The 23,931-nt window shown below is 40.2% G+C and overlaps 6 protein-coding genes and 1 pseudogene across 6 annotated transcripts; 2 read left to right on the top strand and 5 right to left on the bottom strand.

The window, feature by feature from the left end:
- Positions 1–991: 991 nt before the first annotated feature.
- LOC148584779 (ethylene-responsive transcription factor ERF109-like) lies at positions 992–1,662 on the bottom strand (annotated as a pseudogene).
- Positions 1,663–1,697: 35 nt separating this feature from the next.
- On the top strand, positions 1,698–4,525 carry LOC132186354 (uncharacterized). Its single transcript, XM_059600285.2, has 4 exons — positions 1,698–1,864; positions 1,952–2,272; positions 2,366–3,063; positions 3,424–4,525. The coding sequence occupies exons 1-4, from the start codon at positions 1,702–1,704 to the stop codon at positions 4,081–4,083; spliced, it is 1,842 nt and encodes a 613-aa protein (XP_059456268.2). The 5' UTR covers positions 1,698–1,701; the 3' UTR covers positions 4,084–4,525.
- A 1,151-nt stretch (positions 4,526–5,676) lies between these two features.
- On the bottom strand, positions 5,677–6,408 carry LOC148584778 (ethylene-responsive transcription factor ERF109-like). The gene has a single exon (XM_088517264.1). It carries the CDS (start codon positions 6,406–6,408, stop codon positions 5,737–5,739), a length of 672 nt encoding a protein of 223 aa, XP_088373390.1. The 3' UTR covers positions 5,677–5,736.
- A 4,213-nt stretch (positions 6,409–10,621) lies between these two features.
- On the bottom strand, positions 10,622–11,293 carry LOC132186546 (ethylene-responsive transcription factor ERF109-like). The gene has a single exon (XM_059600523.2). It carries the CDS (start codon positions 11,291–11,293, stop codon positions 10,622–10,624), a length of 672 nt encoding a protein of 223 aa, XP_059456506.2.
- Positions 11,294–11,827: 534 nt separating this feature from the next.
- Positions 11,828–14,156, top strand: LOC148584777 (uncharacterized). Its single transcript, XM_088517845.1, has 3 exons — positions 11,828–11,903; positions 11,997–12,694; positions 13,055–14,156. Exons 2-3 carry the CDS (start codon positions 12,134–12,136, stop codon positions 13,712–13,714), a joined length of 1,221 nt encoding a protein of 406 aa, XP_088373971.1. The 5' UTR covers positions 11,828–11,903; positions 11,997–12,133; the 3' UTR covers positions 13,715–14,156.
- A 1,149-nt stretch (positions 14,157–15,305) lies between these two features.
- On the bottom strand, positions 15,306–16,037 carry LOC132186545 (ethylene-responsive transcription factor ERF109-like). Its single transcript, XM_059600522.2, has one exon. It carries the CDS (start codon positions 16,035–16,037, stop codon positions 15,366–15,368), a length of 672 nt encoding a protein of 223 aa, XP_059456505.2. The 3' UTR covers positions 15,306–15,365.
- Positions 16,038–21,299: 5,262 nt separating this feature from the next.
- LOC132186543 (ethylene-responsive transcription factor ERF109-like) lies at positions 21,300–22,059 on the bottom strand. The gene has a single exon (XM_059600521.2). It carries the CDS (start codon positions 21,981–21,983, stop codon positions 21,300–21,302), a length of 684 nt encoding a protein of 227 aa, XP_059456504.1. The 5' UTR covers positions 21,984–22,059.
- Positions 22,060–23,931: the final 1,872 nt, after the last annotated feature.

Here is a 23,931-nt window from a genome sequence, read left to right as displayed (position 1 = left end):
CCTTTTTTTTTTTTTTTTTTTTTTTGGGCCATGGGGGTGGTCGAACCACCCCCAGATCGGCCTGGGGGTGGACCTTGGCAAAAAATGGGGTGGTCCGGCCACCCCAGGGGTGGCTCCAGCCACCCCATCGTTCTCCTCCCTTTTTTTTTTTAAAAAAAAAAAAATCACGTGCAGCAATTTTTAACCCAATTTTAATACTTTGTTTTTTTTTTAAAAAAAAAAAATTTACAAAGTCAAGATTGGTGTCAGATTGCACTGTAGCTGGAACAGTACCGTTCCAGCTACAGTGCGGGGCTTCCCCTTGCCAAACGTAGCTAACATGACAAAAATGGAAAGGGTCAACCCTGGTCCCCTGGCTATAGCATAATACAGATTTGTTGCGAGTACATGTACTGCTTTTTATGTTCTGTTTTCATTCTCCGACCACTCGCAAGAGAATTTCTCACGGTTTTCACATGTCAATCAATGATCTCCCCGCCGTCCACTACCTTCACATTCCTTTGGCTGCTGTATACGACGTTAAATTTAAGCCCCCCACCATTCCCTTTTCGGCTGCTCCCTGATATTGACATCTTCTACGCCGGCCGGCAAAAGTATGTCTAGTGAGCCTCCTTACTCCCACCGAAAACATTTTTGTGTGTTTTTTTTTTTTTTTATTCACTTTTGATTTTCTTTCGATTACATATTATAAGATTTGGGATAATACTAGACATCCTAACATTTTTATTCAAATTTCCTTTTTCTAAATAATCTAATCTCTTCAATATATAAATAGATTTATATTGTTTATTTTTTTTTTATTAAAATATTGAGCAATGATTCAAAGCACACGGCGTGCTTAGCGAGCGGTGTGCAACTTTTTTTTCTTTTTTTTTTTTTTAATTAATTTTTTTTTTTTAGGTGCACGCTACGTGCTGTTTTGTTTTACCCAAAAATATTTTTTTTTAAAAAAAAAAAATTTCTTAACACGCCTTGTTCTGTGAATCACGGCTCACAAATCCGTCATCATCCCTCTAAGCTCGTCCTCAGTGAACTTATCCCAGAATTCATTCTCTTCCTTAGAGCTCTCTCCCACTTCCACACTCACTGTATTGCTGCTCTTCGACTCATCCGCCCCTTCCCCTACGTTTGGCTTAGCCTCCTCTGCGGCTGCGCTTTGGCTTGTCTCCCCGTATTCCGACTCTGGGAAGTTGAGCTTCGCCCTGGCTCCGCGGAACTCCAATGCAGCCCCGTCGTATGCTCTCGCCGCCTGCTCCGCCGTCTCGAACGTCCCCAGCCACACCCTCGCCGCTCGCCTCGGGTCCCTTATCTCCGCCGCCCACTTCCCCCACGGCCTCTGCCTTACTCCCCTGTACTTCTTCTTCGTCGTCGTCATCGCTGCGACGATTTGTTCTTCTTCTCGTTGCTTTCTGTAATGGGGAGGAAGAGATCGCACCCCGGACAGTTAATCCTGGATACTGGGCACGCGTCAGCATCCACGCTGGCTCCAATTGAAGGGAATGATGCTGACGTGTCATTCTGAGCTGCGGGTGGTAGCATTTGAAGGTGCAAATCCTGGGTGAGACCATCAATGCCGCCGTTGATCACTTGCTTGAGAGCTGACACCATGATGTCGTGCTCCACTTCCTCCGACACAGGGCGATATATCCCAGGAGAGGTCATATCTAACAGCATGAAACGATTTCAGTCTCTGGTGAGGCTATGAAGCCTGAACAATTTGATTCTCATTCTTCTGTTGGAGATCAAAATAGCTCAGCTAGCAAGCCCACCATGCCATCATCATCCATCTTGACCAAGGATAAGTCATTTTCTTCTGGTGCAAGCCCAATCAATTCCCTGCTTGCGGGGGAGAAAATCCAATTTGGTGAGCATGTATTCTCTTTTAAACTCAAGAATATCTTGGGGTTTCAATTGCCTCAATTCTGAAAGCATTTTGTATCTTTATTATCAGGTGCGGTCACCTCTCCAACAATTCTCCCTCCTAGCAACCGTGCTGTTTCTCTTCGGTATCGGTCAGACATCCAAATATCCCACAATCTTCCTGGAGCTGAGAATGATTGCAGTCTTTTCTTTGAAAAAGAGAAACGTGCTCCTGAATCTTGTGATCACTTAGAGGATTGTGAAGCTGAAGCTGAAGCTGAGGCAGCTGCTTCTGCTGTTGCTGTTGCGGCCATCAGTAATGATGAGATTGTCGGGAATGGGTTGGGTACTCGCCCCGTCTCTTTGTCGGAAACCAAAAGTTTTGGACCAGATATTGATGGAATAACAGCAGGTGGTTTTTTCTTTCTTTATTTCTTTTTTCATCATAATTATTAACATGATTTATACCCTATTGAAGTGTATTTTTATTATTTGGCTGGTGCAGGTGGTGATCAGCAATTAGCAAGTCAGTCTAGGGCTGAAGAATCTCTGAGTGTTGCTCTTCCTGCTGATCTATCTGTTGAGACCCCGCCAATTTCCTTATGGCCACCCCTGCCGAGCCCACAGAACTCCTCAAGCCAGATGCTTTCACATTTTCCCGGCGGGCCACCTTCTCATTTTCCTTTTTATGAGATGAACCACGTTTTGGGGGGTCCCATCTTTGCATTTGGACCACATGATGAATCTTCATCTACTCCCCAATCGCAGTCCCAGAAGAGTAGTGCATCCGGCTCAGGGCCACTTGGAGCCTGGCAACAATGCCATTCTGGTGTAGATTCATTCTATGGTCCTCCAGCAGGATTTACTGGCCCTTTCATCAGTCCTCCTGGAGGCATCCCAGGGGTTCAAGGCCCTCCACACATGGTTGTGTATAACCATTTTGCACCAGTTGGACAATTTGGACAAGTTGGCTTGAGTTTCATGGGTGCCACTTACATTCCATCTGGCAAGCAACCTGACTGGAAGCACAATCCTGCATCATCTTCAATGACTGTGGGTGAGGGGGACATAAATAACTTGAATATGGTTTCTGCACAGCGCAATCCGTCGAACATGCCTGCTCCGCTCCAGCATCTTGCCCCTGGGTCACCTCTTCTGCCGATGCCTTCTCCTTTGGCCATGTTTGATGTTTCTCCTTTCCAGGTAAAGTTTGAAATAGTGATTCTGAATTTTTTTTAAGCATATGGTTGGCAGAATGATACCCCCCTCCCCCACAAAAAAAGAGAGAGAAGAAAACCTCCCCCAAAAAAACTATTTTGAATTTTATTTTTGTAACTTAGGGAGCGGGTGTTTACAGCAGTATAATTGTAGTATGATGGATAACATAGAAGTGATGCCATTTAGCTAGATCTGTCATATGAGTTCGACGAATGTAGGCACTGTTTGCTGCAAGAAGATGGAAGAACATTAAATTTATATATATCTTGCTTTATATTTTTTAATAGTCACTGTTACTTTTCTTTCTGGCATAACTAACAGTTTGATGATAATTACTGTACCCAGTCTTCTCCGGACTTGTCAGTCCAACCTCGTTGGCAGCGTGTTCCTGCTTCACCTCTTCAATCTGTTCCTCTGTCCATTCCATTGCAAAAACCGGTGGAAGGTGTACATACTTCTCCATTTAGCCATGGGCCTCCAGTTAACCAGTCATTGACTGCCAACAGGTTTGTTGACTCCCGATCTTCAACACCCTCTGACAGCAACCGGAATTTTCCTGTGGCAACTGATGCAACTGTCACCCAATTGCCGGATGAACTAGGGTTGGTAGACCCATCAAGCTCCACTAGCACTGGGGCTCCAGCACAGGCTGTGGTCACTAATAGCTCATCTGTAAACGCCATCACAGATGGTGGCAAGACTGATGTTCAGACTGGCGGTAGCAGAAACAGCAGTGGCCAAAACACAAGTTCCACTTTTAAAACTCAGTCGTCGGCTCAGCACAAGAATATGTCTGCACAGCAGTACAGTCATTCCTCAGGGTATAATTATCAAAGAGGAGGTGGGGTTTCTCAGAAGAATTCGGGGGCTGAATGGTCCCATCGCAGAATGGGGTTCCAAGGAAGGAACCAGTCTTTGGGTGCAGAAAAAAGCTTTCCCTCATCAAAGATGAAGCAAATTTATGTTGCTAAACAGACTAATAGTGGGACCTCAACAGCGTCATGAAGTTGGATTTGAGGAGAAAGGCATCAGATTGAAGCATTTCTCAAAATAAAAATTTTGCTTACTTATTGCAGCATCTATTCTATTGTATTGGTAGGATCCAATTAGTGTTGAGATGTGCTTTTTGTTGACTAGAATCTATAGATGTTTATGACGGTTTTCCCAAAGAAGGTTGCACAACTGGATGGTAAATACCAAATTTTTAGTCTTCTAGGTTGTTCAGTAAGGAGGGGGAGGGATGGGTGTAGTGTGATATTTGTTGATAGGCACTTCTATCTATTGTTGTTAACCGGTGCCTAACAGTCATTCGTGGTCTATCATTTGTATTTTGGCTGCAAACCACATTGTTAATCTCCTGGGATGGATGTATTAAATTTTTTAATGATCCAGGTCATATTTTTTGCTTGTTAGTAATGATAAGTCTAGACTATGAGGTTTGCATGTCTCCCATTGTTTTTCCTTTTTTTCATTTTTGGTCTAATTACTCTTGTTCTGTTTTTGCATTTGCAGAAAGAAAGTTGAATAGAGCTGTTTATTTTTTATTGCATGTCTCCCATTGTTTTTCCTTTTTATCATTTTTGGTCTAATTACTTTTGTTCTGTTTTTGCATTTGCAGAAAGAAAGTTGAATAGAGCTGTTTATTTTTTATTGCATGTCTCCCATTGTTTTTCCTTTTTATCATTTTTGGTCTAATTACTCTTCTTCTGTTTTTGCATTTGCAGAAAGAAGGTTGAATAGAGCTGTTTATTTTTTATTTTTTCTCTGGTAGGATGGAAAAAGGGGGGGAAGCAAGTGGGTGGATGTTTTTCTTCTCTTTTTTTTTTGGGTCCTTTTTCCTCCTTCTGTTTTTGCATTTGCAGAAAGAAAGTTGAATAGAGCTGTTTATTTTTTATTTTTTCTCTGGTAGGATGGAAAAAGGGGGGGAAGCAAGTGGGTGGATGTTTTTCTTTTTCTTTTTTTTTTGGGTCCTTTTTCCTCCTCCCTTTCTGTTAGCTAGGAGAAGAAAAAATAAGTGAAAAAAATGGAAACGAATGAGGATAAGGAAGAGAACGAAAGGCTTTTTCATCAGTTTGATTGGATGGAAAGTCGAGGGAACTGGTAAGTGCTTCATTACAATATTTCCGCCCTAAAGTGTGCAGATGATGATAGGAGGTTGTGAGTGAAGACAACAGCTAGTGAGGTAACTAGCATTTGGCGACATTGTGGATGCATATATTGGTGCTTATGTGAATTTTCCTGGTATGCTAACTAGCAGAAGCAGGAATAATATAAAAAATGTCCGAAATGAAGAAACAATTCTCAGATATGTTGATTGCAAAAGACAATTAAAATTACTACTACTACAAATTTTTCTTTTTGGAGGTCTGCTCAACCATGAAATGAAAAATACGAATAGAAAAAAGAATTTCATTTTTTATTTTTTTTAATAGATACATAATTTCAATCTTTAAATCACATATTCAAACAACAAACGAACTTGGACCCATTTCCTAGGAATTTAATAACCTTAAACCACAACTTAAATTACGTTTCAACTAATATTCGACTCCAACTGCCTGGGACCCAAAAACTGCCCTGCAGTCACTTATACGACACTATACTGTAATGCTAATACGTCTCCGTTTTATCAAGTTTTGTTTATTCTCAAAGCGAATGCTACAAATCCGTCATCATCCCTCTAAGCTCGTCCTCAGTGAACTTATCCCAGAATTCATTCTCTTCCTTAGAGCTCTCTCCCACTTCCACACTCACTGTATTGCTGCTCTTCGACTCATCCGCCCCTTCCCCTACGTTTGGCTTAGCCTCCTCTGCGGCTGCGCTTTGGCTTGTCTCCCCGTAGTCCGACTCTGGGAAGTTGAGCTTCGCCCTGGCTCCGCGGAACTCCAATGCAGCCCTGTCGTATGCTCTCGCCGCCTGCTCCGCCGTCTCGAACGTCCCCAGCCAAACCCTCGCCGCTCGCCTCGGGTCCCTTATCTCCGCCGCCCACTTCCCCCACGGCCTCTGCCTTACTCCCCTGTACTTCTTCTTCGTCGTCGTCATCGCTGTCGACGATTTGTCCTTCTTCTCGTTGCTTTCTGTAACGGGGAGGAAGAGATCGCACCCCGGACAGTTAATCCTGGATACTGGGCACGCGTCAGCATCCACGCTGGCTCCAATTGAAGGGAATGATGCTGACGTGTCATTCTGAGCGGCGGGTGGTAGCATTCGAAGGTGCAAATCCTGGGTGAGACCATCAATGCCGCCGTTGATCACTTGCTTGAGAACTGACACCATGATGTCGTGCTCCACTTCCTCCGACACAGGGCGATATATCCCAGGAGAGGTCATATCTAACAGCATGAAACGATTTCAGTCTCTGGTTGGGTCTTTCAAGAATTTCTGATTTCTTCAAGGGTCCTTTTGCAGAGGTAACGATTGTGCGAGTGATTTGTGAATTCGAAGGCGACGAAAGGGGGGGAAAAGTTTATTATTTATAAGGCGGGACTCCACGTGGCTGCCAGCTGGTACGCCGTTTATACACGGTAGATCTTTTGCTGAGGTTTCCTTCTGCTTCGTACAAAAGTGCTTCAAAAATGGGGTCCGAGTGGTGCCAGGTCGTGTTCACTGCCACGAAGAATGCTGCGGTTAACGCTTACGTCTGCAGAGGACATGCGACGTATAGATGAGGGGTTTATAAGACATCGTATTCATGTTTTTCTCTGGCCGTGGCTGGACGTGGGCCTTACAGCGGCAACGCGCCCAACTACCAGAAAGGGTCAAAGCCATTTCAAAGCCAAAAAAAATCAAGATATTTTGTGTCAGATAACGTTAAAAATTAGAAATGTTCTAACACTTATATAATTTTATTAAAATATTTTTAAATTAAATGTTGGTTTAAATATATCATAAATGCTATTTAATAGACTGTTATATGATTGTCCCATAATTAAGATGATATAACTGTAAAAATCTGCGTTTTTTTTTTTTTTTTTTCAAAGTGTTGATCTAAAAGCTAATTTTCATTACTACAGTATCAAGTTGTGCGACAATTTACTAAATAGTATTACTCATAAAATATTATCTCAACAGAGACTCATCAATTGTATCTATTTTATTGAAAATTATAAAATAAATTTTTTTATGAACTTAATATTCAAATTTAAAAGAGAAATACTATATATATTTTTAAGTCCACGTTTCTAACTTTACGGTAAAAATTAGGGGTAATTACCTTTTCTCTCATTAACTATCACGCATTGTCAATTTCTCCCCATGAACTGTCAATCTTATTGCCCGACTCTATCAGACTACTCTTTTCTTTCCCAAACCCCCCATCCATCAGTCAAATTCGTTAAAAAAAATTTGAAATGACCTAAATACCGTAACTTTATAAACAAAAATTACATAAAAAAATATATATTATTAATGTATCAGTATCAGTTTCAATAAAAAAAAAATCAAAAATTAAAAACTAAATAAAAATTAAAAATATATGAAAATTAAAAAATACTTATAATTAATTTATAAAAATAAAAAAGTCAATATAAAAAACTAAAAAACAGTTAAAAAATACTTAAACTAAAAAAATATATATAAATGTAAAATCTGTCAATGTGGATGTCGAAATTAAAAATTCATGTGTGATATAAAAAAAATAATAATAAAAATTCAAAGATTATCGGGATAGGCCGAAATAACAATTTAGTCTCTGTAATCAAATTCCGTCAAAATACTTGACGGATTTCATTAGTGTATCACGTCATCACCAATAGAATAATAATACGTGTCATTCTTAATTAAAAGCAAATGCATATATAAATTATTTAAAAAATAAAATAAAAATTGAGAGGTGGCCAATGAGCCACCCCCAGAAGTGGCCGGTGGTGGCTCGCCGCCACCCTCCGACCCACGGGGGTGGCACGTGGCCACCCCAGCCACCTTGGGTGGCTCGCGTGCATGGGCAGAACTAGACAATTAAGATTAGGGGGGACAAAATGTAAAATTTTAGTTTTTGGGGTACATTTCATAAAAATCCATAAATTGTAAGAGTAAAATTTTAAATTTTAAGAGTAATTTTAAAATTTTGAAACTTGTGTAGGTTTGCCCCTACCCGCATGCCACCCCTGAGGTGGGGGTGGCCTTTGGGCCACCCTTTGATCTAGTTGAGGGTTGGCAGCGCCACCCTCATCATGCCCTAGGGGTGGCTCATGGGCCACCCCCAGCCAGATTTAGGAGTGGCAGCGAGCCACCCCTGGCCACTTCTGGGGGTGGCTCGCTGGCCATCCCCTATTTTTTTTTTTTTTTAAAAAAATGAATTTATAAATTTTATAAATTTATACTTTTTATTTGGGGTATTTATGTCTTTTAATGACATTCAACGTCTGAAGAGAATATTCAATCCAATTTAACGAGTTTGACTGATGGAATGAGAGTTTTTGGAAGAAAATGGTAGTTTGATAGGGTTGAGCAGCAAGGTTGGAAGTTCATGGGGAATTTTTTTTTTTTTTTTTACGTGGCCACACAAAGGAATGAGGGATGAAGAATTCGAACTAGTGAACTCCGCTTCATAAGGCGTGGTTCATAGCTGATTGATTTACGCCTTTAGGACATAAGGAAAATTAACCATGCGTGATAATTGATGAGAAAAAATATAATTATCTCTAAAAATTATTATTGAAATAGTTATACATTTTAAATTTAATAATAATTTTTATTGTCGCAATAAAAATATATGCTGTTGACATTATTCTGGTTTGGGAAAATCCTTCCCTCTCCCGGTTTCCCGTAGAGAATTTTGCGGAAACAATTATGGCAAAGTCAAATTGAAAGTAGGAATTGACCAGAGCAGAGGCATGAGAGACCAAGACCCGGTTAAACTGATCGCCGCAACTCAACGAACTTATCCAACTGTCTACAGCGGAAAAGATGACAAGGACATGAACCGTCCAACGTGGGCCGCCTACTTGTAAAGGAAACTTTTGGAAAAATGAGGCGGCTGCCGAGCTGACTGAATTTCCAACAGCTATGTTTGGCAAAGGAAAGTTCCGCACTGTAGCTGGAACGACACTGTTCCAGCTACAGTGCGAGGCTGACATTTGGCCAGCTTTTTCTTTTTTTTTTAAAAAAAAAAAAAAAAAAAAATTTAAGCAAAATATTAAAAAAAAAAAAAAAAAAACATAGGGGAAAGATGGGGTGGTTCCAGCCACCCCTTAGCCAAAATGGGGTGGCCGGACCACCCCATTTTTGGCCAAGGGGGTGGCTAGCCGATCTGGGGGTGGTCGAACCACCCCCGTGGCCAAGGGGGTGGTCCGGCCACCCCTTGGCCCAAAAAAAAAAGAAAAAAAAGGAAGGGGTGTATTTGGGGGTGGCCGAAGCACCCCCAAAGGGCTGGGGGTGGTTTCGGCCACCCCATACCTGGGGGTGGCCGGAGCACCCCCAAAGGGCTGGGGTAGTTTCGGCCACCCCATACCGGCCGTATGGGGTGGCCGAAACCACCCCCAGCCCTTTGGGGGTGCTCCGGCCACCCCCAAATGCACCGATCCTTTTTTTTTTTTTTTTGGGCCATGGGGGTGGTCGAACCACCCCCAGATCGGCCTGGGGGTGGACCTTGGCCAAAAATGGGGTGGTCCGGCCACCCCAGGGGTGGCTCCAGCCACCCCATCGTTCTCCTCCCTTTTTTTTTTTTTTTTTTTTTTTGCTTTGAAAAAAAAAAAAATTTTAAAAAAAAAAATCACGTGCAGCAATTTTTAACCCAATTTTAATACTTTGTTTTTTTTAAAAAAAAAAAAAAATTTACAAAGTCAAGATTGGTGTCAGATTGCACTGTAGCTGGAACAGTACCGTTCCAGCTACAGTGCAGGGCTTCCCCTTGCCAAACGTAGCTAACATGACAAAAATGGAAAGGGTCAACCCTGGTCCCCTGGCTATAGCATAATACAGATTTGTTGCGAGTACATGTACTGCTTTTTATGTTCTGTTTTCATTCTCCGACCACTCGCAAGAGAATTTCTCACGGTTTTCACATGTCAATCAATGATCTCCCCGCCGTCCACTACCTTCACATTCCTTTGGCTGCTGTATACGACGTTAAATTTAAGCCCCCCACCATTCCCTTTTCGGCTGCTCCCTGATATTGACATCTTCTACGCCGGCCGGCAAAAGTATGTCTAGTGAGCCTCCTTACTCCCACCGAAAACATTTTTGTGTGTTTTTTTTTTTTTTTTATTCACTTTTGATTTTCTTTCGATTACATATTATAAGATTTGGGATAATACTAGACATCCTAACATTTTTATTCAAATTTCCTTTTTCTAAATAATCTAATCTCTTCAATATATAAATATATTTATATTGTTTTTTTTTTTATTATTAAAATATTGAGCAATGATTCACAGCACACGGCGTGCTTAGCGAGCGGTGTGCAACTTTTTTTTCTTTTTTTTTTTTTTTTAATTAATTTTTTTTTTTTAGGTGCACGCTACGTGCTGTTTTGTTTTACCCAAAAATATTTTTTTAAAAAAAAAAAAAATTTCTTAACACGCCTTGTTCTGTGAATCACGGCTCACAAATCCGTCATCATCCCTCTAAGCTCGTCCTCAGTGAACTTATCCCAGAATTCATTCTCTTCCTTAGAGCTCTCTCCCACTTCCACACTCACTGTATTGCTGCTCTTCGACTCATCCGCCCCTTCCCCTACGTTTGGCTTAGCCTCCTCTGCGGCTGCGCTTTGGCTTGTCTCCCCGTATTCCGACTCTGGGAAGTTGAGCTTCGCCCTGGCTCCGCGGAACTCCAATGCAGCCCCGTCGTATGCTCTCGCCGCCTGCTCCGCCGTCTCGAACGTCCCCAGCCACACCCTCGCCGCTCGCCTCGGGTCCCTTATCTCCGCCGCCCACTTCCCCCACGGCCTCTGCCTTACTCCCCTGTACTTCTTCTTCGTCGTCGTCATCGCTGTCGACGATTTGTTCTTCTTCTCGTTGCTTTCTGTAATGGGGAGGAAGAGATCGCACCCCGGACAGTTAATCCTGGATACTGGGCACGCGTCAGCATCCACGCTGGCTCCAATTGAAGGGAATGATGCTGACGTGTCATTCTGAGCTGCGGGTGGTAGCATTTGAAGGTGCAAATCCTGGGTGAGACCATCAATGCCGCCGTTGATCACTTGCTTGAGAGCTGACACCATGATGTCGTGCTCCACTTCCTCCGACACAGGGCGATATATCCCAGGAGAGGTCATATCTAACAGCATGAAACGATTTCAGTCTCTGGTGAGGCTATGAAGCCTGAACAATTTGATTCTCATTCTTCTGTTGGAGATCAAAATAGCTCAGCTAGCAAGCCCACCATGCCATCATCATCCATCTTGACCAAGGATAAGTCATTTTCTTCTGGTGCAAGCCCAATCAATTCCCTGCTTGCGGGGGAGAAAATCCAATTTGGTGAGCATGTATTCTCTTTTAAACTCAAGAATATCTTGGGGTTTCAATTGCCTCAATTCTGAAAGCATTTTGTATCTTTATTATCAGGTGCGGTCACCTCTCCAACAATTCTCCCTCCTAGCAACCGTGCTGTTTCTCTTCGGTATCGGTCAGACATCCAAATATCCCACAATCTTCCTGGAGCTGAGAATGATTGCAGTCTTTTCTTTGAAAAAGAGAAACGTGCTCCTGAATCTTGTGATCACTTAGAGGATTGTGGAGCTGAAGCTGAAGCTGAGGCAGCTGCTTCTGCTGTTGCTGTTGCGGCCATCAGTAATGATGAGATTGTCGGGAATGGGTTGGGTACTTGCCCCGTCTCTTTGTCGGAAACCAAAAGTTTTGGACCAGATATTGATGGAATAACAGCAGGTGGTTTTTTCTTTCTTTATTTCTTTTTTCATCATAATTATTAACATGATTTATACCCTATTGAAGTGTATTTTTATTATTTGGCTGGTGCAGGTGGTGATCAGCAATTAGCAAGTCAGTCTAGGGCTGAAGAATCTCTGAGTGTTGCTCTTCCTGCTGATCTATCTGTTGAGACCCCGCCAATTTCCTTATGGCCACCCCTGCCGAGCCCACAGAACTCCTCAAGCCAGATGCTTTCACATTTTCCCGGAGGGCCACCTTCTCATTTTCCTTTTTATGAGATGAACCACGTTTTGGGGGGTCCCATCTTTGCATTTGGACCACATGATGAATCTTCATCTACTCCCCAATCGCAGTCCCAGAAGAGTAGTGCATCCGGCTCAGGGCCACTTGGAGCCTGGCAACAATGCCATTCTGGTGTAGATTCATTCTATGGTCCTCCAGCAGGATTTACTGGCCCTTTCATCAGTCCTCCTGGAGGCATCCCAGGGGTTCAAGGCCCTCCACACATGGTTGTGTATAACCATTTTGCACCAGTTGGACAATTTGGACAAGTTGGATTGAGTTTCATGGGTGCCACTTACATTCCATCTGGCAAGCAACCTGACTGGAAGCACAATCCTGCATCATCTTCAATGACTGTGGGTGAGGGGGACATAAATAACTTGAATATGGTTTCTGCACAGCGCAATCCGTCGAACATGCCTGCTCCGCTCCAGCATCTTGCCCCTGGGTCACCTCTTCTGCCGATGCCTTCTCCTTTGGCCATGTTTGATGTTTCTCCTTTCCAGGTAAAGTTTGAAATAGTGATTCTGAATTTTTTTTAAGCATATGGTTGGCAGAATGATACCCCCCTCCCCCACAAAAAAAGAGAGAGAAGAAAACCTCCCCCAAAAAAACTATTTTGAATTTTATTTTTGTAACTTAGGGAGCGGGTGTTTACAGCAGTATAATTGTAGTATGATGGATAACATAGAAGTGATGCCATTTAGCTAGATCTGTCATATGAGTTCGACGAATGTAGGCACTGTTTGCTGCAAGAAGATGGAAGAACATTAACTTTATATATATCTTGCTTTATATTTTTTAATAGTCACTGTTACTTTTCTTTCTGGCATAACTAACAGTTTGATGATAATTACTGTACCCAGTCTTCTCCGGACTTGTCAGTCCAACCTCGTTGGCAGCGTGTTCCTGCTTCACCTCTTCAATCTGTTCCTCTGTCAATTCCATTGCAAAAACCGGTGGAAGGTGTACATACTTCTCCATTTAGCCATGGGCCTCCAGTTAACCAGTCATTGACTGCCAACAGGTTTGTTGACTCCCGATCTTCAACACCCTCTGACAGCAACCGGAATTTTCCTGTGGCAACTGATGCAACTGTCACCCAATTGCGGGATGAACTAGGGTTGGTAGACCCATCAAGCTCCACTAGCACTGGGGCTCCAGCACAGGCTGTGGTCACTAATAGCTCATCTGTAAACGCCATCACAGATGGTGGCAAGACTGATGTTCAGACTGGCGGTAGCAGAAACAGCAGTGGCCAAAACACAAGTTCCACTTTTAAAACTCAGTCGTCGGCTCAGCACAAGAATATGTCTGCACAGCAGTACAGTCATTCCTCAGGGTATAATTATCAAAGAGGAGGTGGGGTTTCTCAAAAGAATTCGGGGGCTGAATGGTCCCATCGCAGAATGGGGTTCCAAGGAAGGAACCAGTCTTTGGGTGCAGAAAAAAGCTTTCCCTCATCAAAGATGAAGCAAATTTATGTGGCTAAACAGACTAATAGTGGGACCTCAACAGCGTCATGAAGTTGGATTTGAGGAGAAAGGCATCAGATTGAAGCATTTCTCAAAATAAAAATTTTGCTTACTTATTGCAGCATCTATTCTATTGTATTGGTAGGATCCAATTAGTGTTGAGATGTGCTTTTTGTTGACTAGAATCTATAGATGTTTATGACGGTTTTCCCAAAGAAGGTTGCACAACTGGGTGGTAAATACCAAATTTTTAGTCTTCTAGGTTGTTCAGTAAGGAGGGGGAGGGATGGGTGTAGTGTGATATTTGTTGATAGGCACTTCTATCTATTGTTGTTAACCGGTGCCTAACAGTCATTCGTGGTCTATCATTTGTATTTTGGCTGCAAACCACATTGTTAATCTCCTGGGATGGATGTATTAAATTTTTTAATGATCCAGGTCATATTTTTTGCTTGTTAGTAATGATAAGTCTAGACTATGAGGTTTGCATGTCTCCCATTGTTTTTCCTTTTTTTCATTTTTGGTCTAATTACTCTTGTTCTGTTTTTGCATTTGCAGAAAGAAAGTTGAATAGAGCTGTTTATTTTTTATTGCATGTCTCCCATTGTTTTTCCTTTTTATCATTTTTGGTCTAATTACTTTTGTTCTGTTTTTGCATTTGCAGAAAGAAAGTTGAATAGAGCTGTTTATTTTTTATTGCATGTCTCCCATTGTTTTTCCTTTTTATCATTTTTGGTCTAATTACTCTTCTTCTGTTTTTGCATTTGCAGAAAGAAAGTTGAATAGAGCTGTTTATTTTTTATTTTTTCTCTGGTAGGATGGAAAAAGGGGGGGAAGCAAGTGGGTGGATGTTTTTCTTCTTCTTTTTTTTTGGGTCCTTTTTCCTCCTTCTGTTTTTGCATTTGCAGAAAGAAAGTTGAATAGAGCTGTTTATTTTTTATTTTTTCTCTGGTAGGATGGAAAAAGGGGGGGAAGCAAGTGGGTGGATGTTTTTCTTTTCTTTTTTTTTTGGGTCCTTTTTCCTCCTCCCTTTCTGTTAGCTAGGAGAAGAAAAAATAAGTGAAAAAAATGGAAACGAATGAGGATAAGGAAGAGAACGAAAGGCTTTTTCATCAGTTTGATTGGATGGAAAGTCGAGGGAACTGGTAAGTGCTTCATTACAATATTTCCGCCCTAAAGTGTGCAGATGATGATAGGAGGTTGTGAGTGAAGACAACAGCTAGTGAGGTAACTAGCATTTGGCGACATTGTGGATGCATATATTGGTGCTTATGTGAATTTTCCTGGTATGCTAACTAGCAGAAGCAGGAATAATATAAAAAATGTCCGAAATGAAGAAACAATTCTCAGATATGTTGATTGCAAAAGACAATTAAAATTACTACTACTACAAATTTTTCTTTTTGGAGGTCTGCTCAACCATGAAATGAAAAATACGAATAGAAAAAAGAATTTCATTTTTTTTTTTTTTAATAGATACATAATTTCAATCTTTAAATCACATATTCAAACAACAAACGAACTTGGACCCATTTCCTAGGAATTTAATAACCTTAAACCACAACTTAAATTACGTTTCAACTAATATTCGACTCCAACTGCCTGGGACCCAAAAACAGCCCTGCAGTCACTTATCCGACACTATACTGTAATGCTAATACGTCTCCGTTTTATCAAGTTTTGTTTATTCTCAAAGCGAATGCTACAAATCCGTCATCATCCCTCTAAGCTCGTCCTCAGTGAACTTATCCCAGAATTCATTCTCTTCCTTAGAGCTCTCTCCCACTTCCACACTCACTGTATTGCTGCTCTTCGACTCATCCGCCCCTTCCCCTACGTTTGGCTTAGCCTCCTCTGCGGCTGCGCTTTGGCTTGTCTCCCCGTAGTCCGACTCTGGGAAGTTGAGCTTCGCCCTGGCTCCGCGGAACTCCAATGCAGCCCTGTCGTATGCTCTCGCCGCCTGCTCCGCCGTCTCGAACGTCCCCAGCCAAACCCTCGCCGCTCGCCTCGGGTCCCTTATCTCCGCCGCCCACTTCCCCCACGGCCTCTGCCTTACTCCCCTGTACTTCTTCTTCGTCGTCGTCATCGCTGTCGACGATTTGTCCTTCTTCTCGTTGCTTTCTGTAATGGGGAGGAAGAGATCGCACCCCGGACAGTTAATCCTGGATACTGGGCACGCGTCAGCACCCACGCTGGCTCCAATTGAAGGGAATGATGCTGAAGTGTCATTCTGGGCGGCGGGTGGTAGCATTTGAAGGTGCAAATCCTGGGTGAGACCATCAATGCCGCCGTTGATCACTTGCTTGAGAGCTGACACCATGATGTCGTGCTCCACTTCCTCCGACACAGGGCGATATATCCCAGGAGAGGTCATATGTAACAGCATGAAACGATTTCAGTCTCTGGTTGGGTCTTTCAAGAATTTCTGATTTCTTCAAGGGTCCTTTTGCAGAGGTAACGATTGTGCGAGTGATTTGTGAATTCGAAGGCGAAGAAAGGGGGGGAGAATGCAAAAAAGCATTTCCCGGAGAAGTTTATTATTTATAAGGCGGGACTCCACGTAGCTGCCAGCTGGTACGCAGTTTATACACGGTAGATCTTTTGCTGAGGTTTCCTTCTGCTTCGTACAAAAGTGCTTCAAAAATGGGGTCCGAGTGGTGCCAGGTCGTGTTCCCTGCCACGAAGAATGCTACAGTTAACACTTACGTCTGTAGAGGACACGCGGCGTATAGATGAGGGGTTTATAAGACATCGTATTCATGTTTTTCTCTGGCCGTGGCTGGACGTGAGCCTGACAGCGGCAACGCGCCCAACTACCAAAAAGGGTCAAAGCCTTTTTTTTTTTGTTTTTTTTGAAGGGTCAAAGCCATTTCAATGCCAAAAAAGATCAAGATATTTTGTGTCAGATATCGTTAAAAATTAGAAATGTTCTAACACTTATATAATTTTATTAAAATATTTTTAAATTAAATGTTGGTTTAAATATATCATAAATGCTATTATATAGAATGTTAAATGATTGTCCCACAATTAAGATGATATAACAGTAAAAATTAGCATTTTTTTTTTAGAAGTGTTGATCTAAAAGCTAATTTTTATTACTACAGTATCAAGTTGTGCGACAATTTACTAAATAGTATTACTCATAAAATATTATCTCAACATAGACTCATCAATTGTATCTATTTTATTGAAAATTATAAAATAAATTTTTTTTTTATGAACTTAATATTCAAATTTAAAAGAGAAATACTATATATACTTTTAAGTCCACGTTTCTAACTTTACAGTAAAAATTAGGGGTAATTACCTTTTCTCTCATCAACTATCATACATTGTCAATTTCTTCCCGTGAACTGTTAACCTTATTACCCGACCCTGTCAGACTACTATTTTTTTCCCCAAACCTCCCATCCATCAGTCGAACTCGTTAAAAAAATTTGAAATGACCTAAATACCATAACTTTATAAACAAAAATTACATAAAAAAATATATATTATTAATGTATCGGTGCCAGTTTCAATAAAAAAAAAATCAAAAATCAAAAACTAAATTAAATAAATAAATAAAAATTAAAAATATATTAAAATTAAAAACGCTTATAAATTAATTTATAAAAATAAAAAAGTCAATATAAAAAACTAAAAACAGTTAAAAAATACTTAAACTAAAAAAACATATATAAATGTAAAATCAGTCAATATGGTTGTCAAAATTAAAAATTCATGTGTGATATAAAAAAGATAATAATAATAATTCAAAGATTATCGGGATAAGCCAAAATAACAATTTAGTCCCTATAATCAAATTCCGTCAAAATACTTGACGGATTTCATTAGTGTATCACGTCATTACCAATAGAATAATAATACGTGTCATTCTTAATTAAAAGTAAATAAATATATAAATTATTAAAAAAAAAAAATTGAGAGGTGGCCAATGAGCCACCCCCAGAAGTGGCCGATGGTGGCTCGCCGCACCCTCCGACCCACCGGGGTGGCACGTGGCCACCCTAGCCACCTTAGGTGGCTCACGTGCAAGGGTGGAACTAGACAATTAAGATTAGGGGAACATAATGTAAAAATTTAGTTTTTGGGAGACATTTCATAAAAATCCATAAATTGTAGGAATAAAATTTTAAATTTTAAGGGTAATTTTAAAATTTTAGAACTTGTGTAGGTTTGCCCTTGCCTGCATGCCACCCCTGAGGTGGGGGTGGCCTTCGGGTTACCCTTTGATCTGGTTGAGGGTTGGTAGCGCCACCCCCATGCCCCATGGGCATGGGCCACCCATAGCCAGATCTAGGAGTGGACGTGGGTTGGGGGGTGGTAGCAAGCCACCCCTGGCTACTTCTGGGGGTGGCTTGTTGGCCATCGCTGTTTTTTTTTAAAATGAATTTATAAATTTTATAAATTTACACTTTTTATTTGGGGTATTTATGTCTTTTAATGACATTTAATGTTTAAAAGAGAATATTCAATCCAATTTAACGAGTTTGATTGACAAAAGGGAAGTTTTGGGAAGAAAATGGTAGTCTAATAGGGTTGAACAGTAAGGTTGGCAGTTCATGGGGATTTTTTTTTTTAACATGGCCAACAGTCTAGGGGTGTAAACGAGCCGAGCTTGAGCGAGCTTCCCTTGTTCAAGCTTGGCTCGTTTAAATTTTACTCAAGCTCGAGCTCGAGTCGAGCTTAAGGGCGAGCCAAAAAAATCGAGCTCGAGCTAATAATAAGTCGAGCCGAGCCAGCTCGCGAGCTGGCTCTTATATTTAATGTTTTTGTTTTAAAAAAAAATTTTAACTTCAAGTATTCTTAAACAGCTTAAGAAGTTACTTTGCATATGAGTATTTGCTTAGCCTGACTAGTCAAGTATGGAGCCTGAGTCAATACAGCAAGGCATTTGGTTTCAAAGAGAGAGGATATGCATCCTTTTATAGATAAGCAAACTTGGAGATTGATGTTTTCTTAACAATGTGGGACAAGTTAACAGGTTGCATTCAGATTGCATTGGGACAACGCCCCCTACAAAAAAATATTTTTTTAACGTCTCTCTCTCAATCCCCCTCACCAGTCACAACGGATCTTCCACCTGAACTCTCATTTCTCACTCTCTCACTCTTACTCACCAGACATGTAGTGATAGTGTTTGAGTCTGTTTGATTCATCAATAGTTTATGCCTTTCGCAATCTCCCTCAATAGTTTATACTTTATTCTTCTTCCTTTCGTTTGGATCTGCTCTAATTGAATCGAGGTCTTTTTAATGATTGCTCTCTCTCTCTTTCATCACAAAGGGTCTAGAATTTTTCATTCTCTAACACTTAAATATAAATGCAATTTTAAGGTTTTAATAATAATGAGATTTATAATTAATTATTTATTACTTAGTTTATATATATATATATATATATATATATATATATATACACTTGAGCTTATACGAGCTGTTCACGAGCTTAGCCGAGTCGAGCCGAGCTTGCTTCGTTTAATATTCGAGCCAGGATTTGTGTTCATGAAGTGCTTCATTTAATATTCGAGTCGAGCACGAGCCGAGCTTATGCGAGCCGAGCCCGAGCTTGCTCGCGAGACGCTTCGCTCACTTAACAGCTCTAGCCAACACAAAGAAATGGGGAATGGAAAATTCGAATTAGTGATCGGCGTGGCTCACAGTCGATTGAGCTACGTCTTGGGGACATATAAGGAAAATTAACAATGCGTGATAGTTGATGGGAAAAAACATAATTACCCCCTAAAAATTATTATTGAAATAGTTGTACATTTTTAATTTAATAATAATGTTTATTGTCACATTAAAAATGTATGCGGCTAACATTATTTTGGTTTGGGAAAATCCTTCCCTCTCCCGGTTTCCCATATATAATTAGGCGGAAACAGTTATGGAAAAGTCAAATTGGATGTAGGACTTGACCAGAGTAGAGGCATGAGAGACCAAGACCGGGTTAAGCTGATCGCCGTATCTCAACGAACTTCGCCATAACAACTGTCTACAGCTGATAAGATGACAAGGACATGGACCGTCCAACGTGGGCCTACCTACTTGTAAAGGAAACTTTTGAAACAATGATGCGGCTGCCGAGCTGGCTGAATTTCCAACATGACAAAAATGGAAAGGGTCAACCCTGGTCCCCTGGCTATAGCAATAGGGGGAACATAATACAGATTTTTGTGAGTACATGTACAGCTTTTTATGTTCTGTTTTCATTTTCCGACCACTCGCAAGAGAATTCCTCACGGTTTTTGCATGTCAATCAATGATCTTTCCGCCGTCCACTACCTGCACATTCCTTTGGCTGCTGTATACGACGTTAAATTTAAGCCCCCCACCATTCCCTGTTCGGCTGCTCCCTAATATTGACATCTTCTACGCCGGCCGGCAAAAGTATGTCTAGTGGGCCTTATTCCCACCGAAAACATTTTTGTGTTTTTTTTTTTTAATTCCCTTTTAATTTTTATTCAATTTTGATTTTCTTTCGATTACATATTATAAGATTTGGGATAATATTAAACATCCTAACACTTTTTTTTTTTTCAAATTCTTTTTTCCAAATGATCTAATCTATTCAATATATATATATTTTTTCTTTTAAATGAATGTGGGTCCAAATTATTTAGGAAAGAAAATTTGAAAAAAAATAATGGTATCTCTAACAGCTCTCTTAAAACAATCTCTTAAGTCAGCAGTACACGCGATTGGAATTCCCAATCATGAGTCACAATCAGAAGTGGCACTGGGGCCTATTGCTGATGTATTATTGGAATATCTGAGCAAAATCCTCTTGACCCCTATTCACCATATTCGCTGTTTCTCGCTTCTTCCTTCTTTGTTCATTGAAATATATCTTGGAAAAGAATTTATCTCAGTTCTCCTATCCGAATGTAAAATTCATAATTCCTTCCTAAATTAATATTCAATTTGAATTTTCTTTCCTAACAATAAGTTACTTCAATACAAATCAATTCTGTATAACTAAAATTTGATTCTAATGATAGGGAGCACGTACAGTATATACTTCAGATATTTCGCTTGTAGATTACCTCCAAACATTATAAACTTCTAGCTAGTTTATCTTTGTATTTTAGAATGTTAACCCAATCACTTTTCATTACCTCTTCTTAAAATATAAATTAAATTAATTATTTTTTTAATCAATTTAAACTTTTACGATAAATAGTGATTTAACCACTAAATATTTTAATAAATTTTAATTTTTAGAATAAATTGTGATTTAATATCTCTCTAATTCCTTTGGTCTCTGCATTCCTAAAATTCCTAATTCTGTCCTCTGATCTCTGCAATCCTCAATTCCCAATTCTGTCCATAATGAATAACTGAAAAAAAAAAAAAAAAAAATTCCAATTCCCACATTGAAATTATATATAAAAATATATAAATTTATTAATTTAAACTAACTAATGGAGCCAAATTAAATGGGATTCTAATTCTAACACTACCGTACCTTTTTTTTTTTTTTTACAAGGGATTAAAAAACAAAATTTGAATTAGTGTCTTTCGATTTATAAGATGTGGTCCAACGACCCTTTTGGACTCCTTGGAGACCGTAAATCTTATTCTCACGGCGCTAATATAAACCAAGTCTTTTTTTTTTTGTTGCATTCTCAAAGCAAATCCATGACCATCCCTCTAAGGTCGTCCTCCGTATACATATCCCACAACTCCTCTTTCACACTCTCAGTCTCGCTCTTGTTATTAGTTCTCTTAGACTCATCCGCCGCTACATTTGGCATCTCCTCGTCAGCTTTCTCATGTTCCCCGCTCTGCTTTTTATCTGCGTAGTCCGACGCCGGGAAGTTGAGCTTGGCCCTCGCTCCACGGAACTCGATGGCGGCCTTGTCATAGGCCCTCGCTGCCAGCTCCGCCGTCTCGAATGTTCCCAGCCACACCCTCGCCGCCCGCCTTGGGTCCCTTATCTCCGCTGCCCACTTCCCCCACGGCCTCTGCCTCACTCCCCTGTGCTTCTTCTTCTTCGTCGTCGTCGTTTTGCTCTCGTTCTTCTTCTTCTTCTTCTTGTTTTCCCTAATGTGGGGGATGTGATTGCACCCCGGACAGCCGTTGATCCTGCATAATGGGAACGCGTCAGCATCCACACTCTTGGTCCCGCTGGCTGTGGTGGAATGGAATGATACTGAGGTGGCATTCTGGGTGACGGGTGGTAGTATTTGAAGGTGAAAGTCCTGGGTGAGACCATGATCAGTGCCGCCGGTGATCACGTGTTTGAGAGCTGACACCATGATGTAGTGCTCCACTTCCTGTGAGATACATCGTATCCTAGGATAGGACATATTTGCATTAGACGAATCCAGTTTGGGGATCCTCAAGGAATTTATGATTTTCCTGAGGGTCTTTTTGCAAAGCTAATCTGCTACGAAGGCCTGGTTCGCTGCCGAAGCGAGCGAAGGGAGCGATTTTATAGGAGGAGGGTCGCAGGTGCTGGAGTTGATGTGGTTGCCACTTGCCAGCTGGTGCGCTGTTCCCACACAGTCGTTCTTACTTCGGTTTCTAGATGTTTCCTTCTTGGAAGGTAAAGGCTTGAGAGAAGTGGGAGTGATGACCAGCTTCTTGTGTTCTCTACCACGTGGGATACTGAGCTGATCGCTTACGTCTGGAGCAGACACGCGGAATTTAGAGGGTTTGTAACACATCATATGCGGGTTTTTTCGGTTGCCGTGGCTGCACGTGAGCTTTACAGCGCAACATCCCCAACTGTCTGAAAGGGAGGGAGTACTGATTGGGAGCACGCGTCGTGCGTGGCACGCCCACGCGCGACAATGCAAATTTTTTTTTTTTTAAGAAAATTTTTTTTTTTGCACGGCACGCTGCGTGCTGTTTATCTTTACCCAATGGGTTAAAAATAGAGAAATGCTATAATTTACTAAAAACTTTATATTTTGCTCATAAAAGTTCACCTAGCAAGATGTCACTTTATTTTTTTGCGGAGGAAAAAAAGGCAAAGCAAAAAGAAGATGATCTTACCACATGAATTTTTATGGACAAAATATAGAGTTTTTATTAGATTTTAACATATTTCTAAAAAAAAAAAAAAAAAAACTATTCAAAGACAAATTAGATTTTTTTTTTTTTTTTTTTTTTTGGGGCACTAATAGGACAACTTGTATTTAAGGGGAAAAAAGAAAGAAAAAAAAGAAGTAATTTCAGTTAGTTGCAAATCGTTTTTTAAGATTTTAGAAATTGACTGAACAAATAGGTCTCTTTCTTTCGTCATGTTATTTAATAAACTCCTATTCAATTGACATACAATTATAACGATGTGATAGTAAAAATTAACATTTATATTAATAAGGGCTTATAAAAATAAAAAATTAATCGATGATAGTCACCATATCATCATAATTGTACGACAATAGCATAAAAATCTATTAAATATCAATTTATTATACATCATTTCTCTTTCTGCATTTCTACATAATGTTAGAATTTTACTAAATAAATCTGTCTTATTCCATAGCATGTGAACAATAAAAATAATGTAAACGTACCTTATTTGCTGGAAGATGAGTCTGCCATCTTCTTCCCTTTGTCCTGTTGTGTTGTGTGTGTAGAGGACATTAGTCTCTCAACCCTAATTGCTCTGATGACCTAATAAAGTATAATGGGCTAACTTCATTATATATGTAGAGTAAGAGTACATGGCTTCCTCAACTGCTTATAAAATTGGTACAGCCCATTATGGACCTAAATATTAAAATGACTATGCAGTCCACCCAAAAGTGAAATAAAATACAACAATCTCCCACTTGGACTGCATAAGTCATTTAATTACCAAGTAAACACAAATAAGCATTCAAAAAACACAATCTGATCCGAATATGTTTGCAACTACAAGTTAAGAATACATCGATAGGATGTATAACATATAACAAGTATTTACAATCACGTGATCTAGAAAAATAGAAAAATAGAATGCAAGTATTACACACAAATAGCACAAATAGCACAAATATTCAATTTGAATTTTCTTTCCTAACAATAAGTTAATTAAATACAAATCAATTCTGTATAACTAAAATTTGATTCTAATGATAGGGGGCACGTATAGTATATACTTAAGATATTTCGCTTATAGATTACCTCCAAACATTATAAACTTCTAGCTAGTTTATCTTTGCATTTTAGAATGTTAACCCAATATCTTTTCATTACCTCTTCTTAAAATATAAATTAAATTAATTATTATTTTTAATCAATTTAAACTTTTAAGATAAATAGTGA

The sequence above is a fragment of the Corylus avellana genome, chromosome 6 (assembly GCF_965113065.1).
Source record: "Corylus avellana chromosome 6, dhCorAvel1.hap1.2, whole genome shotgun sequence".
NCBI classification, from domain to species: domain Eukaryota; kingdom Viridiplantae; phylum Streptophyta; class Magnoliopsida; order Fagales; family Betulaceae; genus Corylus; species Corylus avellana.
This window is presented reverse-complemented; position numbering and strand designations above follow the sequence as displayed.